The sequence below is a fragment of the Musca autumnalis genome, unplaced genomic scaffold (genome assembly GCF_047663935.1).
Source record: "Musca autumnalis isolate F117 unplaced genomic scaffold, ASM4766393v1 scaffold_1, whole genome shotgun sequence".
Classification (NCBI taxonomy): Eukaryota; Metazoa; Arthropoda; class Insecta; order Diptera; family Muscidae; genus Musca; species Musca autumnalis.
In genome coordinates this window covers 299,489,539-299,507,006 of record NW_027411644.1, presented here as the reverse complement: position 1 = coordinate 299,507,006, position 17,468 = coordinate 299,489,539, and the positions used below count along the sequence as shown (strand labels likewise).

The following is a 17,468-nucleotide window of genomic DNA, read 5'->3' as shown; positions in this document are numbered from 1 at the left end:
AAAAAAAAAAACGCCGGAGCGTTTAGGTTTTCACGATTTTGCTTAGAAACCGCAAGTCCTATCAAAATGAGACTGAAGAAGATGTTGTATCTATGCAAATTCTCTACAAGATTACACTTTACGGTGTTTTCGTAGGTTTTACCATTTTTGAGATATTGAAGTTCAAATTGGGACAATGCGCTGGCTGTATCGCCCCCCTTATAAAAAATGTCATGAAGGGTGCGCCTTAACTAACTTTTAATGAAAACCGCTTACACAGGGGAAGTTTTTGTGAATTCTGAAACAGCAATGCTCATAGATGAGAAAAACCCAAAAACAAGAAAAAATCGCTGTAGGGATTTTAAAATAAATCGCGGTCTAAATTCACATTTTTAGGTGTTTTTTAGGTTTTCACGATTTTGTTTGGTTACCGCAAGTTTAATCCAAATGGAGCTAAAGAAAATGTTGTAGCTGTGAAAATTCTCTACAGGATTGACATTTATGATTTGTTCTCAGGCTGTACCATTTTTGAGATAAAGAAGCACAGTTTACATTTTTAGGTTTTTGTTAGGTTTTCGCGATTTTGCTTGAATACGGCAAGTCTTATCGGCATGGGACCTGAAAAAATCTTATGTAATTTTTTCTAGGTTGTACCATTTTTTAGATATATAAGTTTAAATTGAGAAATTGCAGTCATGACATTGTTTTATAAGGAGACGATATATAATTGAATTGAATTTGAATAGTCCCAATTTCAACTTCTATATCTCAAAAGTTGTAAAACCTAGAAAAATATCATTAAGATCAATCTTGTTGAGAATTTTGATAGCTACAACATTCTCTTTATTCTCATTTTCATAAGACTTGCGGTTTCCAAGCAAAATAGCAAAACCTTAAACAACCCCTAAAAATGTCAACTTGAATCGCGATTTATTTAAAAAGCGCTCCGGTGATTTTTTTGTTTTTTAATTTTTCTCATCTCCGAACATTGTAGTTTCAGAATCCGCAAAAACTTCCCAGGTGTGAGCACCTTCCATTTAAATTTGATTTAAGTCTTAAATTTTAAGAGCACCATGTTCTCTTTTTTGGTGTTCTATCACGCTACGTTGTCAGAATATGGTTAATAAAACATGACTCAAAAAATTACACGCAGTGTTATTCAAATCTTCTCCAATACCATCACATTACATCTCATAACTTTTAACGGGTGTTGTAACCCCTAGCAGCTTCCCACTAAGGTCAGTATCAACTATTCCTCCTCATTTTAAAATCAATAAAAAAACCATTAAAATTTCTAATAAAATCAAAAATAATTAATTTTCTGCTCACATCTGTAAATTCTTAAATGTACAAAACAATCCAAAATTACAATACATAAATATATGGATCAGTAGGGACATTGTGATCAAAGGGAAATTCATGTCACTGAAACTATGTGTCTATGTTAAATCAAAATATGGGCGGTCCTATGCATCATACACATCCTTCGTTCATTGGTATGAAATCAAAACAAAAACCAATGGCATACCCCTAGAAGCAGGATGCCAATGCATGATAAAATTTGTTTAGGTTTTCTTAAGCCCTGGAGTAAGTAAACAAAACACACAAAAATAAGCTCTGACACAAGATTGGTACACACAAATGGACATACATGTGTACATGAAGCGCTTCTGCCAATAGCAGTGGGCGGTAACGTTCATGCGCACTAAAGATTTCCCTTTACTTGCCCAAAGGGTGTTGTATTCGATGATAGGGGGATGATGTCCAGTAATGTCATGCAGCCAGTCAGGCAGGCAGCCATCCAGCAATCAAGCAATAACTCAACGGGCTTTTATGTGTTGTGGAGAAATGCAAAAACAAGGCATTCCAACGCAGCCACTGTACAACTGGTGACCCAAACAACAATCAAGCCCAGTGAATAGTTAGCAGAGTCTCCATGCAAGTATGTCTGTGTGTGTAACTACTGGGAAAGAGTAAGAGAGCGAATAGCAGCTCATCAATGCGTTCCGATAGTTTTCCATAAGAAGGATGAGTATGCGATGTCTTTATCCTGGCGGGTGGTGGTTGTTGATGAGCCCGCAGTGGGTGGATGGGCGGATGTCTTGTGGCCTTGTTTTGGTGGTTGTTGTTCATTGTCGTTTCTTGATAGGTTATATTGCATCAGTCTTTGGTATACTCCCCCTCTTCACATGTTATTGGCATTCAAATCTAATTTCCAAACAACAGCTACTGCGTCAGGTGTCCTAAAGCTACGCAATTTCTTATAGCTTTCAGTTCTTGGCGACGCGTCCAACAATACGGATTAAAATTGTCCGTGATACGGTAGTGCAACATTGTATACCTTAAAAGGAAAATAAAGAATAAGAAACAAGTTTCCAATTACAAATAATTGAAATTGTTTATGGAATATTAAGAATTTGATAAGTGTCTGTGGTGAATATTTGTAAATGTTAAATATTCGAAAGTACCGCGCGTGTTTAAAGCTAAAACTACTACGAAAGAAAACTTTACTAATTTGGTAATGATTTTAAATATCAGTTTAAAATTTTAACTATCTTCGATAATTTTATATTAAATGACACAGTAAAAACTGTTTTTTAATAAACTCATTATTCGATCTTCGAGAAGGACATCGAAACATTTGATTTAATTGGAGAAAAATATTGTTTAAATAAAATGAGTCAATTAACTATACAAATTTCTTTAAAAAAACAAGTAAAAAAGTATCTGTCAGCTTTGCCGACAGAGATATACCCTCAGCCTGTGTATATTGAAAAAAATTTTCCCAAAAACGCATGTATTTAGGGGGTTTTAAAAATGTTGGATGTATGAACCGGCAAAAATGTTGATTAGGATTAAAGATGAACAGTTTTGCGGAGGAGATACTTAAAGGAATTGATCGACATTGACAATTATAGAAGTGGATCTCCAGCCACTACAATGGTGCCATAGGTGGTTTTTACAGCCTTCGGGCTGTATGTTCAAGAAGTATGGACTTGCCCCTGAAAAAAATTTTACCGTCGTAATTGAGGCAGCGAATGCAAGTTGCTTCAACAAAAATCAAAGTGATTCGATACCAGGTCTTATAGTGAACTTATCCGAAATTTTGTGTGGGAGGTACCGGATGGAGTGCACAAATATAGTACATATTTTGAACCTGATCTATATCTGGTACATATATTAGGATGTGTAAAGTATGGACCAATTCGGCCACTCCCTTCAAGAGTTACCGTACGAACAATTTTTCCGAACATTTTTGAACTTTTGTGGGGGAGGTTCCGGAAGGAGTGGACCGATATGGTTTATCTTCAAACTTAAACTATGTTTGGACAAAATATTACTAAGACCAAATTTTGGACCGAATCGGCAGATCAGTTCGAGATTTATCTTTCGCTCCAACCACTACACACGGTGTCATGAGGGTTTTTGCAACTTTCAGGTTATTTTCTCAGGAAGTATGGACTTGCCACTAATGAAACTTGTACCGTCATAAAGGGGACAGTGAATAGAATTTGTTACAACAAAAGTCAAAGCGATTCGAGAGCCGTTCCTATACTGAACTTATCCCAAATTTTGTGTGGGAGGTACCCGAAGGAGTGGACCGATTGGGTCCATATTTGAACCTCATCTAAGTCAAGTATAAATATCACGATGTGCAAAGTAAGGACCAAACAGGTTACTCCCTTCAAGAGTTATCGTTGGCACAAATTTTCCGAACATTTCCGAAGTTTTGTGGGGGAGGTACCGGAAGTAGTGGACCGATATGGCTCATCTTCGAACTTAAACTGAGTTTGGACAAAATATTACGAAAGCCAAATTTTTGACCGAATCGGCTCATCCATTCGAGAGTTATCGTGCGCAGCAACGAGACGGACGGACATGGCTAAATCAACTCCAAATTGTCTGAAACACATTTCCTCCAAACATACTTGGGGTCTAAAACCATTATATCGATGAGGCACATTTTGCCCGTATGAAACTGTATATACCCTCGTTAGCATAAATGCTGAGGGTATACAAATTTTAAACTTTTGAGAGAGGAGAGAGAGAATTAACCGACAAAGGCCCGTTTTATATCTTTTCTGTAGTTAAATTTTGGCCAGTATCGGACAGAAAACCCATTTCATATTCTTACAAGTTTGTTTTAAAAATAAGTGTCAGATAAATTAAAAGGAACTTTGCGTTCCTTTTAAAAATTAAAGTGCGCCCAAGAGTAAGCTACCCAAAAAAACAAGAAAAAATTTGAAGGCAAAATAAAATCAACCAATCAGATCTGAGTAAATTTGATGTGCACAGGATTGTTTGCGGATATTGCCATATCTTTACAAAGTATAACATTTATTTTAAATGGAAGATGTAATAACAGATCCCTGGTAATACAAACTTTATTCCTTACTTTTCTTAAAGTAGGGTATAACAAATGCGCCACTATCGGGCGCCATCGTGGTGCAATGGTATGCACACCCGCCTTGCAAGTTGAAAGTCGTGGGTTGGATTCCCCGGCCAGGCAACATCAAAATTTTCAACGGTGACAAAATTCCCCTCAGTAATGTTGGAGACATTTCCTGAGTATTTTAGCCATGTAAAACTTCTCTACAAGTGGTGTCTTAAGACACGCCGTTCGGACTCGGCGATAAATAGTAGGTCCCATATCATTGAGCTAATATGAAGGTTGTGGCCTCAATATCCCTCCGAAAAGCCTGAAATTTGGTATTTAGTCTCCCTTAAGTGTATACAACTTTCCACCTGAAATTATCGGTATAGGTTCAGGTCTTCATATAGCCCCCATAGAACGGTACCTCCGGATTTCTGGTATTTTATTGGTTGTGGCCTCAATATTCCGCCGAAACGGCGGCCATTTTGGTATTAAGTCTTCCTTGGGGGTAAACAACTTTCCACCTAAAATTTGTCGGTTTAGGTTCAGGCCTTCATATAGCCATCATAGAACGATACCTCCGATTTTCGGTATTTTGAAGGTTGTGGGTGTGTTTATACATTTCTCTATTTTATTGACTTGTCTGAAGAGAATTTTAAACAGAATCATTTTACACACAAACATTTTTGTACCTATTATTGAAATATTTGTTGCATAAGAAAATATGTAAAATGTCATATGCTTCGATTGCAATTTAATCAGAAGCCAAACATATACACAGTCCCAAAATTTGACCTGAATCGGACGAAAAATAGGGGTTGCATAAAATTCCGCTGCCTACTTATGGACTATTGCACAGTGGTCCCACCCGAATGTTGAAAATTTTATCTACATTTTCGGCCCGAATTTTCTGTAATTTGGTATTTGGGGTTCCCAGTAATCAGAAAGCTTCTGCACTAAAAATTGTGGTCATAGGTTCCGGTGTTGGTATAGCCCTCGTAACGGTACCTCCCGATTTAAGGTATTTTGAAGTTTTTAATTACATTTTCAACCTGAATTGGCTGTAACATGGCATTTGGCGTTCGCAGTAATCAGAAACCTTCTGCACCAAAAAATGTACTCATAGGTCCAGGTTTTGGTATAGTCCCAATATGACAGTACCTCCCGATTTAAGGTATTTTGAAGTTGTTTCTATATTTTCGGCCCGAATTGGTTGTAATTTGCTATTTGGAGTGCTCAGTGCTTAAAAATCTTATGCTGCTAAAATTGTCGGTATAGGTCCTCGCCTTCATATGGCCCCATAGAACGGTACCTCCCAATTTTCGGTATTTTGAAGTTTGTGGCATCAATATTTCACTCAAATTGTTGAAATTTGGTATTAAGTCTTATAGTACGTTTATATATAACCGGATTTAACAAACCCACTGGGTTTCAAATGCCAATTCCTTTGCGTATACGTCAAATAAATCCTCATTAAGAAGGTTAACCCTGAAAAAGGCCATAATATAAACATGGCACATTGGGCCCAATGGCAGGTTTCTGAGGCAAAAAGTATATTTTTGAAGTCATATATTTGTATAAAATAGTAACGGGATTAGATTCTTAACACTTTGAGCCACTTAGAAACAAAATCATTTCAACCTGGCAACGCTTCATGGCCATGTACCGGGCTGTCAAAGATATTGCATCTTACATTGTAAAATTTTATAAAAATGTATCAAACGAAGAACAAATTTGTTTTGCTCGATACGTGTAAAGGTATGTAAATTAATATTCTGATTAAGAATTAAAGTAAGTTAGATCTGGTAAGGAATATTTGATGTAGACTTGTGGTGTATTTTTTGTGTAGTTTATATGGTTTTTGGAATAGAACTCTCGGTATTGCGACGTATTGTCGAAACTATATATATGTGATAGAAGGTAATAGTGAGTACTATATGTGTAGAAAATTTCATGTCCGTATGGATCCGAAAACTTATAGATAAATACTTACAGATAGCGTGGCACTTAAAAATTTTGATATTTTTAATTATTGGTCTAGGCTGGGAGTGGGACTTGTTCATATGACACAATCCGCCAAATTTGATAGTAATTTTTATCGAGTTGTACCAATCATTGAAATCGTTTTATCTTCAAGCTCTCTAAATTTAGTAACTGGGACTATAAACACCTACTAAATTTAAAAATCTTAACCTGTAATTATAAAGCTTTAAAAAATCGGACACGATCGCGGTATTCTACTTCAAAAACATCCATTAATGATAGATATCAGAATTACTCTTGTATTGAGTTCCAATACTTCTAATAATCTCAGAGATTTCGCGTTTGGCTATCACCCATTGTGGGGGTGGTCCTCCGTCCCCTACATTTTTCTTTATAAAATCTCCCTTCCAATATATTTTCAAACTTAACGAATCTACAAATGAAATTTTAGCCAAATCGGTCCACGCATTTCCGAGAAGTTCTATTTCGAACATCATGACAGACCTGAAGATTTTTTTTTGTATATATAGATATGTATATCTGAACCGATTAGAACCATATTTTCCAGACGTGATTCTAAATTGAACAGAAGTTACCAAATCAAATTTTAAAGCGATCGGATGCAAATTGTGACATTTGCGCGGCTTAAATGTAAAATCGGATAAAATCGGATGAAACATATATGTGAAAACTATATCTATATCTGAACCGATTCCCACCAAATTTTGCAGATGTGTTTTTATGCTCATTAAAAATATTGGAACGAAATTTGAAAGGTCCAGCTGCTTCCAGTGACTTCTTGCCTCAAAAACCTGTCATTGGGCCCAATGTGCATGGCCTTAATTTGTGGTATAAAACTTTCTATATGAAATTTGTCGGTATAGGTCCACCCACGCCTTTTTATAGCCCCCATAGAACAATCCTCCCGATTTTCAATATTTTGGAGGTTGTGGTCTCAATATTCCTCCGAAATGGCTGAAATTTTTTACTTAGTCATCCTTGGGGGTGTAATACTTTCCCCCAGAATTTTGTCGGTATAGGTCCACGACTTCTATAGCCCCCATAGAACGGTACCTCCCGATTTTAGGTATTTTGAAGTTTGTGGCCACAATAATCCATCGAAATTGCTATAATTTGCTATTTAGTCTTCGTTGGGGGTATAAAACTTTCCATTTGAAATTTGTCTGTATAGGTCCACACCTTCATATAGCCCTCATAGAACGATACATCCCAATTTTCCGTATTTTGAAGTTTGTGGCATCAATATTTCACTGAAATTGTTGAAATTTGATATTAGAAAGTCTTCATTTGTGATATAAAACTTTCCATATGAAATTTGTCGGTATAGGTCCATTTGTCGGTATAGCCCCCATAAAACAATACCTCCCGATTATCGGTATTTTGCAGGTTGCGGCCTCAATATTCCTCTAAAATGGCTGAAATTTGGTATTTAGTCTTCGTTGAGGGTATAGAACTTTCCCCCAGATTCCGATTTTCGGTGTTTTGAAGGTTGTGAAATTTGCTGAAATTTGGCATTAACCCCTGTTTTTGTAACTTTTTTGTTCGTTCGTCTGTATTCGTAATAATTTGGGCATCCATAGCTCAACCCCTGATGACATACAGACCTAATTCATTCATTCATTCATTAAAAAATCAGCGTTCCACATTTGCGCTAAGGCGAGTAAATCGATTTAAAAAATTTGATAATTCGTGTGAGAACAATAAATTTTTTTACAAAAACAGGGGGTTAGTCTTCATCATAAACGAAAGGAAACTAATTGTTCAATGTTACTTCAATACAACTCGTGGTGGAGGGTATAACAAGTTCGGCCCGGCCGAACTTAAAACAGTTTTTACTCATAAGTAGATCCCAAAGCAAAGATATCTAAATCTTGAACGAAATATGGCATATGCACTGAAACGACCAGAGACATCATTAATATTTTTAATGTCTCACGCGGAAGTGCAAATATATGCAGCTGGAACCATTTCTTTTGTAATCTTGACACTATTCTGAAGATTCTCCAAAAATATTGAGAGAGGCCTAGGATGGCATAGTTAGTAAAACTCAATTTCAATCTAGAGGTCTTGTAAAAAAAATCTACAGAAAAGTATTGCAGATTTTTACGTAAAAGTAATAAAAATAACTTTAAGTAAAATTTTCTTTCCAAAAAAATAAAAAATTATCATTTCAATTTTGAGGTATTTGCCTTGTAAAAAGTGAGTATCTTACTGACGCTTTTAAAGTCTTTAAGATATCATATGGAAATGTCAACTTCTTCAGTTCTGCTTTGTCAAATACAGGAATTTATACCGGGTTAAAATACCGCAGGGAGTGAAGCGACATGGGCCATCTTCGAAATTAAAATTGGACAAAGTATTAAGAGGACTAAATTGGTTGATCCGTTCGAGAGTTATCGTGCGCTCAAGCCGGCCAGACAGATACACGAACAGACATGACATAATCGACTCCAAATTATCTGAAACGGATTTCGTTCAACATCGACAGGAATAACGTGGAAAATATATGGAACAGTGTTAAGACCATAATCAATTCAATTGCACTTAAGACGATTGGAAACTACACAAAACCAAAAAGTAAAAGCTGGATGACTGAAGAGATACTTCAGCTGATGGATCTCCAGCCACAACATATGGTGCCATAGGAGGTTTTTACACTCTTCGTGCTGTTTGCTCAAGAAGTATGGACTTGCCCCTAAAAAACATTTACCATCGTAATTGAGGCAGAGAATGCAAGTTGCTTCAACAAAAATCAAAGTGATTCGATATTAGGTCTTAAAGTGAACTTATCCGAAATTTTGTGTGGGTGGTAGTGGATGGAGTGGACAAATATAGTCCATATTTGAACCTGATCTATATCTGGTAGATATATTAGGATTGTAAAGTATAGACCAATTCGGCCACTCCCTTCAAGATTTGCCTTACAAACAATTTTTCCGAACATTTTTGAACTTTTGTGGGGGAGGTACCTGAAGGAGTGAACCGATATGGCTTATCTTCAAACTTAAACTATGTTTGAACAAAATAGTACTAAGGCCATATTTTGGACAGAATCGGCAGATCCGTTCGAGAGTTATCTTGCGCTCCAACCACTTCACACGGTGTCATAGGGGTTTTTTGCCATTTTCATGCTATTTTCTCAGGAAGTATCGACTTGCCCCTGATGAAACTTGTACCGTCGTATGGAGGGCAGTGAATACAAGTTGCTAAAACAAAAATCAAAGTGATTCGAGAGATGGCCCTAAACTGAACTTTTCCGAAATTTTGTGTGGGAGGTACCCGAAGGAGTGGACCTATTGAGACCATATTGGAACCTCATATTACTCTGGTAGAAAGTTTACGCTATACAAATTATGGACAAAATCGGTCACTCCCTTCAAGAGTTATCGTGCGCACAAACTTTCCGAACATTTTCGAACTTTTGTGGGGGAGGTACCGGAAGGAGTGGACCGATGTAGCTCAACTTCGAACTTAAACTAAGTTTGGGCAAAATATTACGATAGCCAAAATTTGAACCGAGTCGGTTCATCCGTTCGAGAGTTATCGTGCGCTCCAGCCAGCAGGACAGACAGACGGACGGACATGGCTAGATCGACTCCAAATTGTCTAAAACACATTTCGTCCAAACATACTTGGGGCCTAAAACCATTATTTCGATGAGGCACATTTTCATCGTATCAGCCTAAAGGCTGAGGGTATAAAAATGATAAATGATAACAATATTGCGAATCTGCACCTTGAATGTTCGCACTCTTTATAGAGAAGGTGCAGTCTTAGCATTGGCAGACGTACATGAAAAGTACAAGCCCGATATTACTGCCATACAGGAAATACGATGGATTGGGAAAGGCGTCACAACAACACCTAAAGGTGACGCACTGTATTATAGCTGCCATGACGTAAAGCATGAGTTTGGTTGCGGATTTGTAGTTAGTCGGAGACTAAAACATCTGGTATCCAGCCTTCACTCCAGTGAATAAAAGACTTGCTGCAATTTGAATAAAAGCAAAATTCTTCAACATCAGCTTTATTTGCGCTCATGCTCCCACTAAAGAAAAGGACGAACAGACCAAAGATATATTTTACGAGCGCTTAGAAGAAACATATAACAGTTGCCCTGCATATGACATTAATATCATTCTAGGCGATTTTAATGCCAAAATTGGAAAGGAGAATATCTTTGGCCCAACAGTCGGGAAATTCAGCCTCCACAGAGAAACATCTGACAATGGTATGAGGCTGATAGACTTTGCAGCTGCAAAAAACATGGTAGTTAGCAGCACCAGATTTAATCATCTCGATATTCATAAGGGCACCTGGCTGCCTCCAGATCAGAAAACAAGAAATCAAATTGATCACGTTGTGATAGATGGAAGACATTCATCGAGCGTGTTGGATGTACGATCGTTCCGAGGCGCAAACATTGATTCGGACCACTACCTTGTTGCAGCAAAGGTACGCACCCGCTTAAACGTAGCAAATAAAGTACGAACAGACACAACACGAAAGTTAGACATCGGCAAGCTGCAATCACAATAGATAGCCACAGCATATTCCACTCAACTAGCCCAATTGCTCAATCAAAGCACTCCTCGTCCCGATAACGTATCAGCACAGTGGCAAAATATTGCACACTCCATGCAAACAGCCGCAAAAACAGTACTCGGATACCAGAGGCCTCCACCAAGGAATCCATGGTATGATCAGGAGTGTCGTGCTACCACCGAAGAGAAAAATGAGGCATATAGGGCTACTTTACAATCCGTAGCAACGCGTAGCGCACGAGAGAGATACACGGAGAAAAGGAGAGAGGAGAAACGTCTTTTCCGCAGGAAAAAGAGAGAGATGGAAAAGCGGGAGGCTGAAAAAATCGAGATGTACAGGAGCCAGAATGAAGTCCAAAAATTCTACCAAAGAGTCAAGCATCAAACTGATGGCTTTGTTACATTCATATCCTCCTGTAGAGACCAGCAAGGTAATTTGGTAACTGATACAGATAGTGTACTCAGGATATGGAAAGAACATTTTTCAAAACTGTTGGTATCTAATAGCAGCGAAGACGACGAAGATACCACAGACCCAATCCCAGTAGATGGTATTGAATGTATACCGTCCAGCCAAGATGAGGTAAAGACAGCAATAAATCGTCTGAAGAATAATAATGCAGCAGGAGCCGATGACTTACCAGCCGAGCTGTTCAAAACCGGAGGCGACACGCTGATAAGGTGTATTCATCAGCTAGTTAGCACCATCTGGCAGGAAGAACGAGTACCCGACGATTGGAACCTGAGTATCATAAGTCTACTCCCTATTGCCTACAAGTTCGTGTCAGGGATATTGTGCGAACGACTAAAGCCTATGGTCAACGAGATAATTGGACCATACCAATGCGGCTTTTGACCTGGCAAGTCCACCATTGACCAGATATTTACCCTGCGGAAAATCCTGGAGAAGACCCAAGAGATGCAGATCGACACCTACCGCCTTTTTGTCGATTATAAAGCAGCCTTCGACAGCCCGCTGCGTTCAAAGGTATTCCAAGCCATGTCTGAATTTGGTATCCCCGCAAAGCTCATCCGTCTTTGCAAAATGACTTTAACTGACACGAGGTCCTCAGGTAAAATAGGAAAGGACCTCTCCGAAGAGTTTGGTACCAAAAGAGGTTTCAGACAAGGAGACAGCCTTTCGTGTGATCTCTTTAACATCCTGCTGGAAAAGGTTATACGAGAGGCAAACGTCAAAAGAAGTGGCACAATCTACACCAATAGTCACATGTTACTTGCTTATGCTGATGATATAGACATCATAGGCCGATCAGTAAAAGAAGTAACTGATACCTTTATGAAGGTCGAAGGAGAATCTGCTAAAGTGGGTCTGGCGGTAAACGGTGAGAAGACCAAGTTGATGGCGTCGACGCGCAATGCGTCCATTGAGCTCGGACCGACTGTGGAAGTTGGTTCCTATGACATTGAGGTAGTAAAAGACTTCGTCTACATCGGCACCTCCGTAAACACAACAAACGACATCAGTTGTGAAATAAAAAGAAGAATTATACTGGCCAACAGATGCTACTTTGGTTTAAGTAAGCAGTTAAAAAACAAAGCCACATCTCGTCAAACAAAAATAACGCTCTACAAAACACTGATACTACCCGTGCTGATGTATGGCTCCGAAGCGTGGGTACTTGCGCAAGCAGACATGGCAGTGCTTGGTGTGTTGAGAGAAAAATTCTTCGAAAGATCTACGGACCAATCTGCGTTGACGGTGAATATCGACGTCGCATGAACCACTAGCTGTATCTGCTGTACAACGACATCAATATTGTTAAACGTATCGAGATGCAGCGATTGCGTTGGCTAGGCCATATCATAAGAATGAGCGATCATGACCCCGCTAAAAAGGTGTATAAACACGGGACCGCTTGGCGTGCACGCAGAATTGGCAGGCCAAGGAATAGATGACGCAAACAAGTGGATGATGAGATGAAAAGGCGCGGTATTCCAGAAAGCGAAGCAACAAATAGAGAGAATTGGAGATCTTTTCTTAGTTCGGCCTATAGAACAAATGTTCTGTAATGGGCCAGCTAAGTAAGATAACAATATTGGATCTGTTAACGAAACTATTTAACTATATTTATGACACCGGAAAATACCCCGAAGGATTGGCTGAAGTCCACATTTATAACCATTCCAAAGAAATCTCACCCCAAAGGATGCAACGACTACGACTTGATGAACCACGCCTTAAAAATTTTTCTGAAAATTATACATAGACGGATATACGAATTCTACAAGCCAGTATAGAAGGAAAACGTAGCAGAGAAAGACAAGAGATGTCCTGGCTCCAAAATATTAAACAGTGGAAAGAACTCCCAAATGCAAGAAATTTAATAAATGTCGCAAGAAATAGATAATTATTTTCTTATTTTGCCAATGAAATATAACATATTATACATGAAATGTAATATGGTCGCTAACATTCGAATTTCGAATATGCAATAAAGAAGAAGAGGTCTAAAAGCATTTCTTCGATGAAATCACATTTTTATCGTATCTAATGGTATGTTTCACTAAGACGATTCGAATTCAAGTTCGTTCGAACTACTACCAAACTTCTGTTTTTTGACAAATATTTCATTCATGTTTCTCATTCGAACAAATATTTATTACAATAACAGGAGTTTGGTCGAATTCGAACGAATTTGAATTCGAATCGTCTGGTCATAAGTGTATATACATTAGGGCAACAAAAAAACGTGTTTTTACCGTGGCGATTTTGACCTTGTAGTTTGATGGATTTTATGTGTTCGCAACTTTTGTTCTTTTAGACAAGAGCTACAACTTTGCCTCTGAGAGTAAATCAAATTTCTTTAGCGTTTTGGAAGACATGACCCTGTCAAAATTATCCCTTTTGACATAAAATCCACAAAAGTTTGGAAGCCTATAACCGCGAAAGTTGATGAGATAGGGAAAAACGGCGAGACACGTGTTTCTTTCTTTGGTATTCTTTCATGCTACGCTGTGAGAATATGGTTAATAATTTTCGTGTTGCATAGAAGGTCTATGAAATGAAAAAAAAAAACAATCTCAAAAAAGTATTTTGGGCAACTGGGAAATAGTATCTCATCATAGGGAGGAGTGACTCTTGAATATTCGCCACTGCGGTAGAACGAAAATCGACAGCTACGATTTCCGTTTCTTGGCATCCTTGCCTAGCTATAGTAACTAAATTTCAAGGCTTCTGGTACATTACCATCAACATTCCGCTTGGGCCCAATGTGCCCAATTTCGAGCTCATCGTGAATCTTCAGCTGATACCTCCTGACACTGACACGCCGTTTTCCGGATTCGAGAGCTTTTTCATTTTATCCAAAACATTATATATATATATATATATATATATATATATATATATATATATATATATATATATATATATGGTCCCAAATCCAAATTTTCTGGCCAAAACTATTTCAACGTCCATTTTGTATTGAAATTGATTATTATTATAATAAATGGTGTACAAACAGCAATTCTTACGTTTTATCGAAAAAATTACCAAAAACTGCCAAAATTTGTTGAACAGGGTGGTCCGGTTGTGTGGGGTCTAAACCAAAACATTGACCTATGTTAATAATTTTTGGTACGAAGGATTCATATCTTCCAAGAGGTCAAAATACTAAATTTCAGCCGAATCGGTCAGAAAGTGTCGCTAAAATCCACAAAATATCTAAAATCGGACGGTACTTTTATGTGGGGGCTATGATAAAAAATGGACCTATTTTCAAAAAAATTATACGTACTTGTTTTCTACACTCTGAAACCCTTAAATATGAATTTTAAGGAAAAATAGGTTGCTAGATGTGGGTATTACCGTTCTATTTCAATTGGATACTACGCACAGTCACAACTGGCATTTACAAAAAATTCTCCCATCTTAAAATAGAAAAATTCACTTTATTTTAACTGTGGCAAATTTGAGCACGATTTGACTTCTGAATTTATTAGTACAGACCCCCTGCTATCTTTCAAATTCGATTTGGAGGTGGACATATTTGGAAATTTTTTAAAAGTTTAAATATATATAAAAAATATTTGTAAAAAATTATTTTCAATATATATAAAAACATTGATTTTATTACGCTAATTTTACAAATTTCTTAGTTCTGTTTGTAAATATTATGAAAGTACTCACTAACAGCTTCCAGATTCATACTAATTTTGGTCTCACTTCTGTATATTTATGCAGCGACACAATACAACAAACAAAATTGTATATTTTACAGCACAAATTCTGTTTTATTTTTACATAAAAAAGTGTCAATTTTGGTACTGCGCCAATCAACGGAAACTAGCGGTATTTACAAAAACTGATTATTTTCGGTTGACTTGATGTGTTTTTTATTATTCTGCGCAAAAACCAATTAAGATTTTGAAACTTCAAAAATAGGGTTTTGGCCAAAAATTTCCTGATTGAAACCTATGTGCAATGTCAACATTTAAAGAAATAATTATAAGGTTGTTAACATATATTCGTAAAAGCATGAAGAAAATATGGAAAACTTTTCACAATCATTTCGCTCACTGTTTCACTTATAATTTTATTGATAGAAACGCGCATAAAATTAACAAAATTCCTGACACTTTTTTTCTCATTTACAGTAACAATTGAAAATGATGAACGAAGCATTTGCGGAATGCCGTGTATTACCTGCAATTAATGAAACATTTCCCCAATTCAGTGCCAGACCACCAATTCTAGAGCATCAACAACATCAACACCTGCCGCCAGCAACATCTCTCCAGCCACCATTAGTGCCACTGCCTCAGACAATTTCACATCAACAAAGGCAAATAACACCAGTCAACAATTTAATAATTTCTCCATTAGATCTCTCGCTAAGGGCAGGAGTTAATATTGTGCCCATTACTCCGCCTTCGACACCATCGCCACCTAGGAAACGGTCAAGATTTATGACAGAGGAACAGCAGCATTTTTTGTGGCGACCGCATGTCATGGGAACCACAACACCACAAACACAAGAGGGCACATCGACAACAAATAACCCAACGAGAAGTCCGAAGAGAGGCATGGCAACGGCAGAGAGTCACAACTATTTTACCTCCACCTATACAAGAGGACGTGAGGAATTACCGTCATTCACAATGCAGGACGACAATGAAGGATATGAAACATTAACACAACAAACTTTTGCTGAAAGGAACAATGCCAATACATTGCCGGGCACTGGAGACGGAGAAGCTGGAAACACTTTTGCGGAAATATCCAAAAGTCAACGAAGTGTAATGATTCGAATGGACGAATATCGCCAACAGCCACAACAACTTCCTAGTATGCCAACAATTTATGTTGATGATGAGACAATTGTCCTAACCGAAGATGAGGATGATGATGAAGACAACGATAACAACAGAGAGGAAGATGAGGTCAATAATGTTGCCGAAGAAGTCAAAGAAAACGACGATGATGAAGAAATTGATGAAGAAAATGAAACACTTGTCAGTTCTCAAGAGCTCAACGAAGATGTTGAAACTAATGAGGTGCAACACAATCATTCACACGCCACCCTCTCTTCGCCAAACAGTTCGCACCACAGTAGTTCAGAGCCAAGGTATTCCCAGCGAAACCAAACAAATGGCACGGAAGAGGATGAAGATGAGGAATATGTTGACATTCTAAGTAACGATGACGACGACATAAATCCCTTGTCCAACAAAGCCATCACCATGCTGCGACTACAAAGCCAAGCCGAATTGGAACAAGAATTGGCCAAGTCCGGCCAAGTATTGACACGCAACAAATTGGTCTACGAAAATGAAGAATTACACAATCGTGCTGTCGATGGTCTGGCGAAATTATTTGACAGGGATTTTCAAAAGGAAAGAAATTCCAACAACGATTCCTCCGCTAACAATGCGAAAACCTACATTGATTTGACAAATTGTACAAAGCCCACAACGGAGAATCCTTATGCGACGGTGACACACATGGATGCAGCAGCAGCAACACAAGACAAACAAGAAATTATGATAACCCCAAACCATGTACCTAATTCCAATAGCAGCCACATTAGACCACCCTATAAGACACACAAAACAGAACGCAAACGTATGAAACTACGCAAACACATGTCACTGGACGAGGAGACCATCAGTCCAGTTTCCGGCACTATTATACGCAAACTACGTGACGATGAGGAGTTGGTGGTGCGCAAAGGTGACATTGATCCAGCTTTCAATGTTGTCGAAGTCACCGAAGAAGCTAAAGCGATTTTGGCCAGCATCGATAATAAGATTGGAGCATATTTGTGCCAGTTGTGTCGTACCCTGTATGATGATGCCTTCAAATTGGCACAACATCGTTGTCCACGCATTGTTCACATTGAATACAAATGTTCGGAATGTGAAAAGGTAAGTGTGGAGTAATTTAATGGGATTTATGTGAAAAGTTATAGAAAAGTAAAATCTTTAATATAAATGTGGGTTTTAAGGAATAGGCAATAAAAGGGTATACAGAACGTAAAAAAATATCGAACATTTTCTTGTATAACTTCAACAACATCCAGATAAACAAAAAACATATCACAGAA

General features: G+C 37.9%; 1 protein-coding gene across 1 annotated transcript in view; it reads left to right on the top strand.

Moving 5' to 3' along the window:
• Positions 1-2,248: 2,248 nt before the first annotated feature.
• The window catches only part of nerfin-2 (nervous fingers 2), a 27,382-nt gene continuing 12,162 nt past the window's right edge, over positions 2,249-17,468 (top strand). Inside the window, exons 1-2 of the mRNA XM_073961948.1 lie at positions 2,249-2,497; positions 15,520-17,289. Of these exons, the coding sequence (XP_073818049.1) occupies positions 15,532-17,289 (1,758 nt within the window). The 5' untranslated portion in view covers positions 2,249-2,497; positions 15,520-15,531. The remainder of the gene's footprint in view (positions 2,498-15,519; positions 17,290-17,468) is intronic.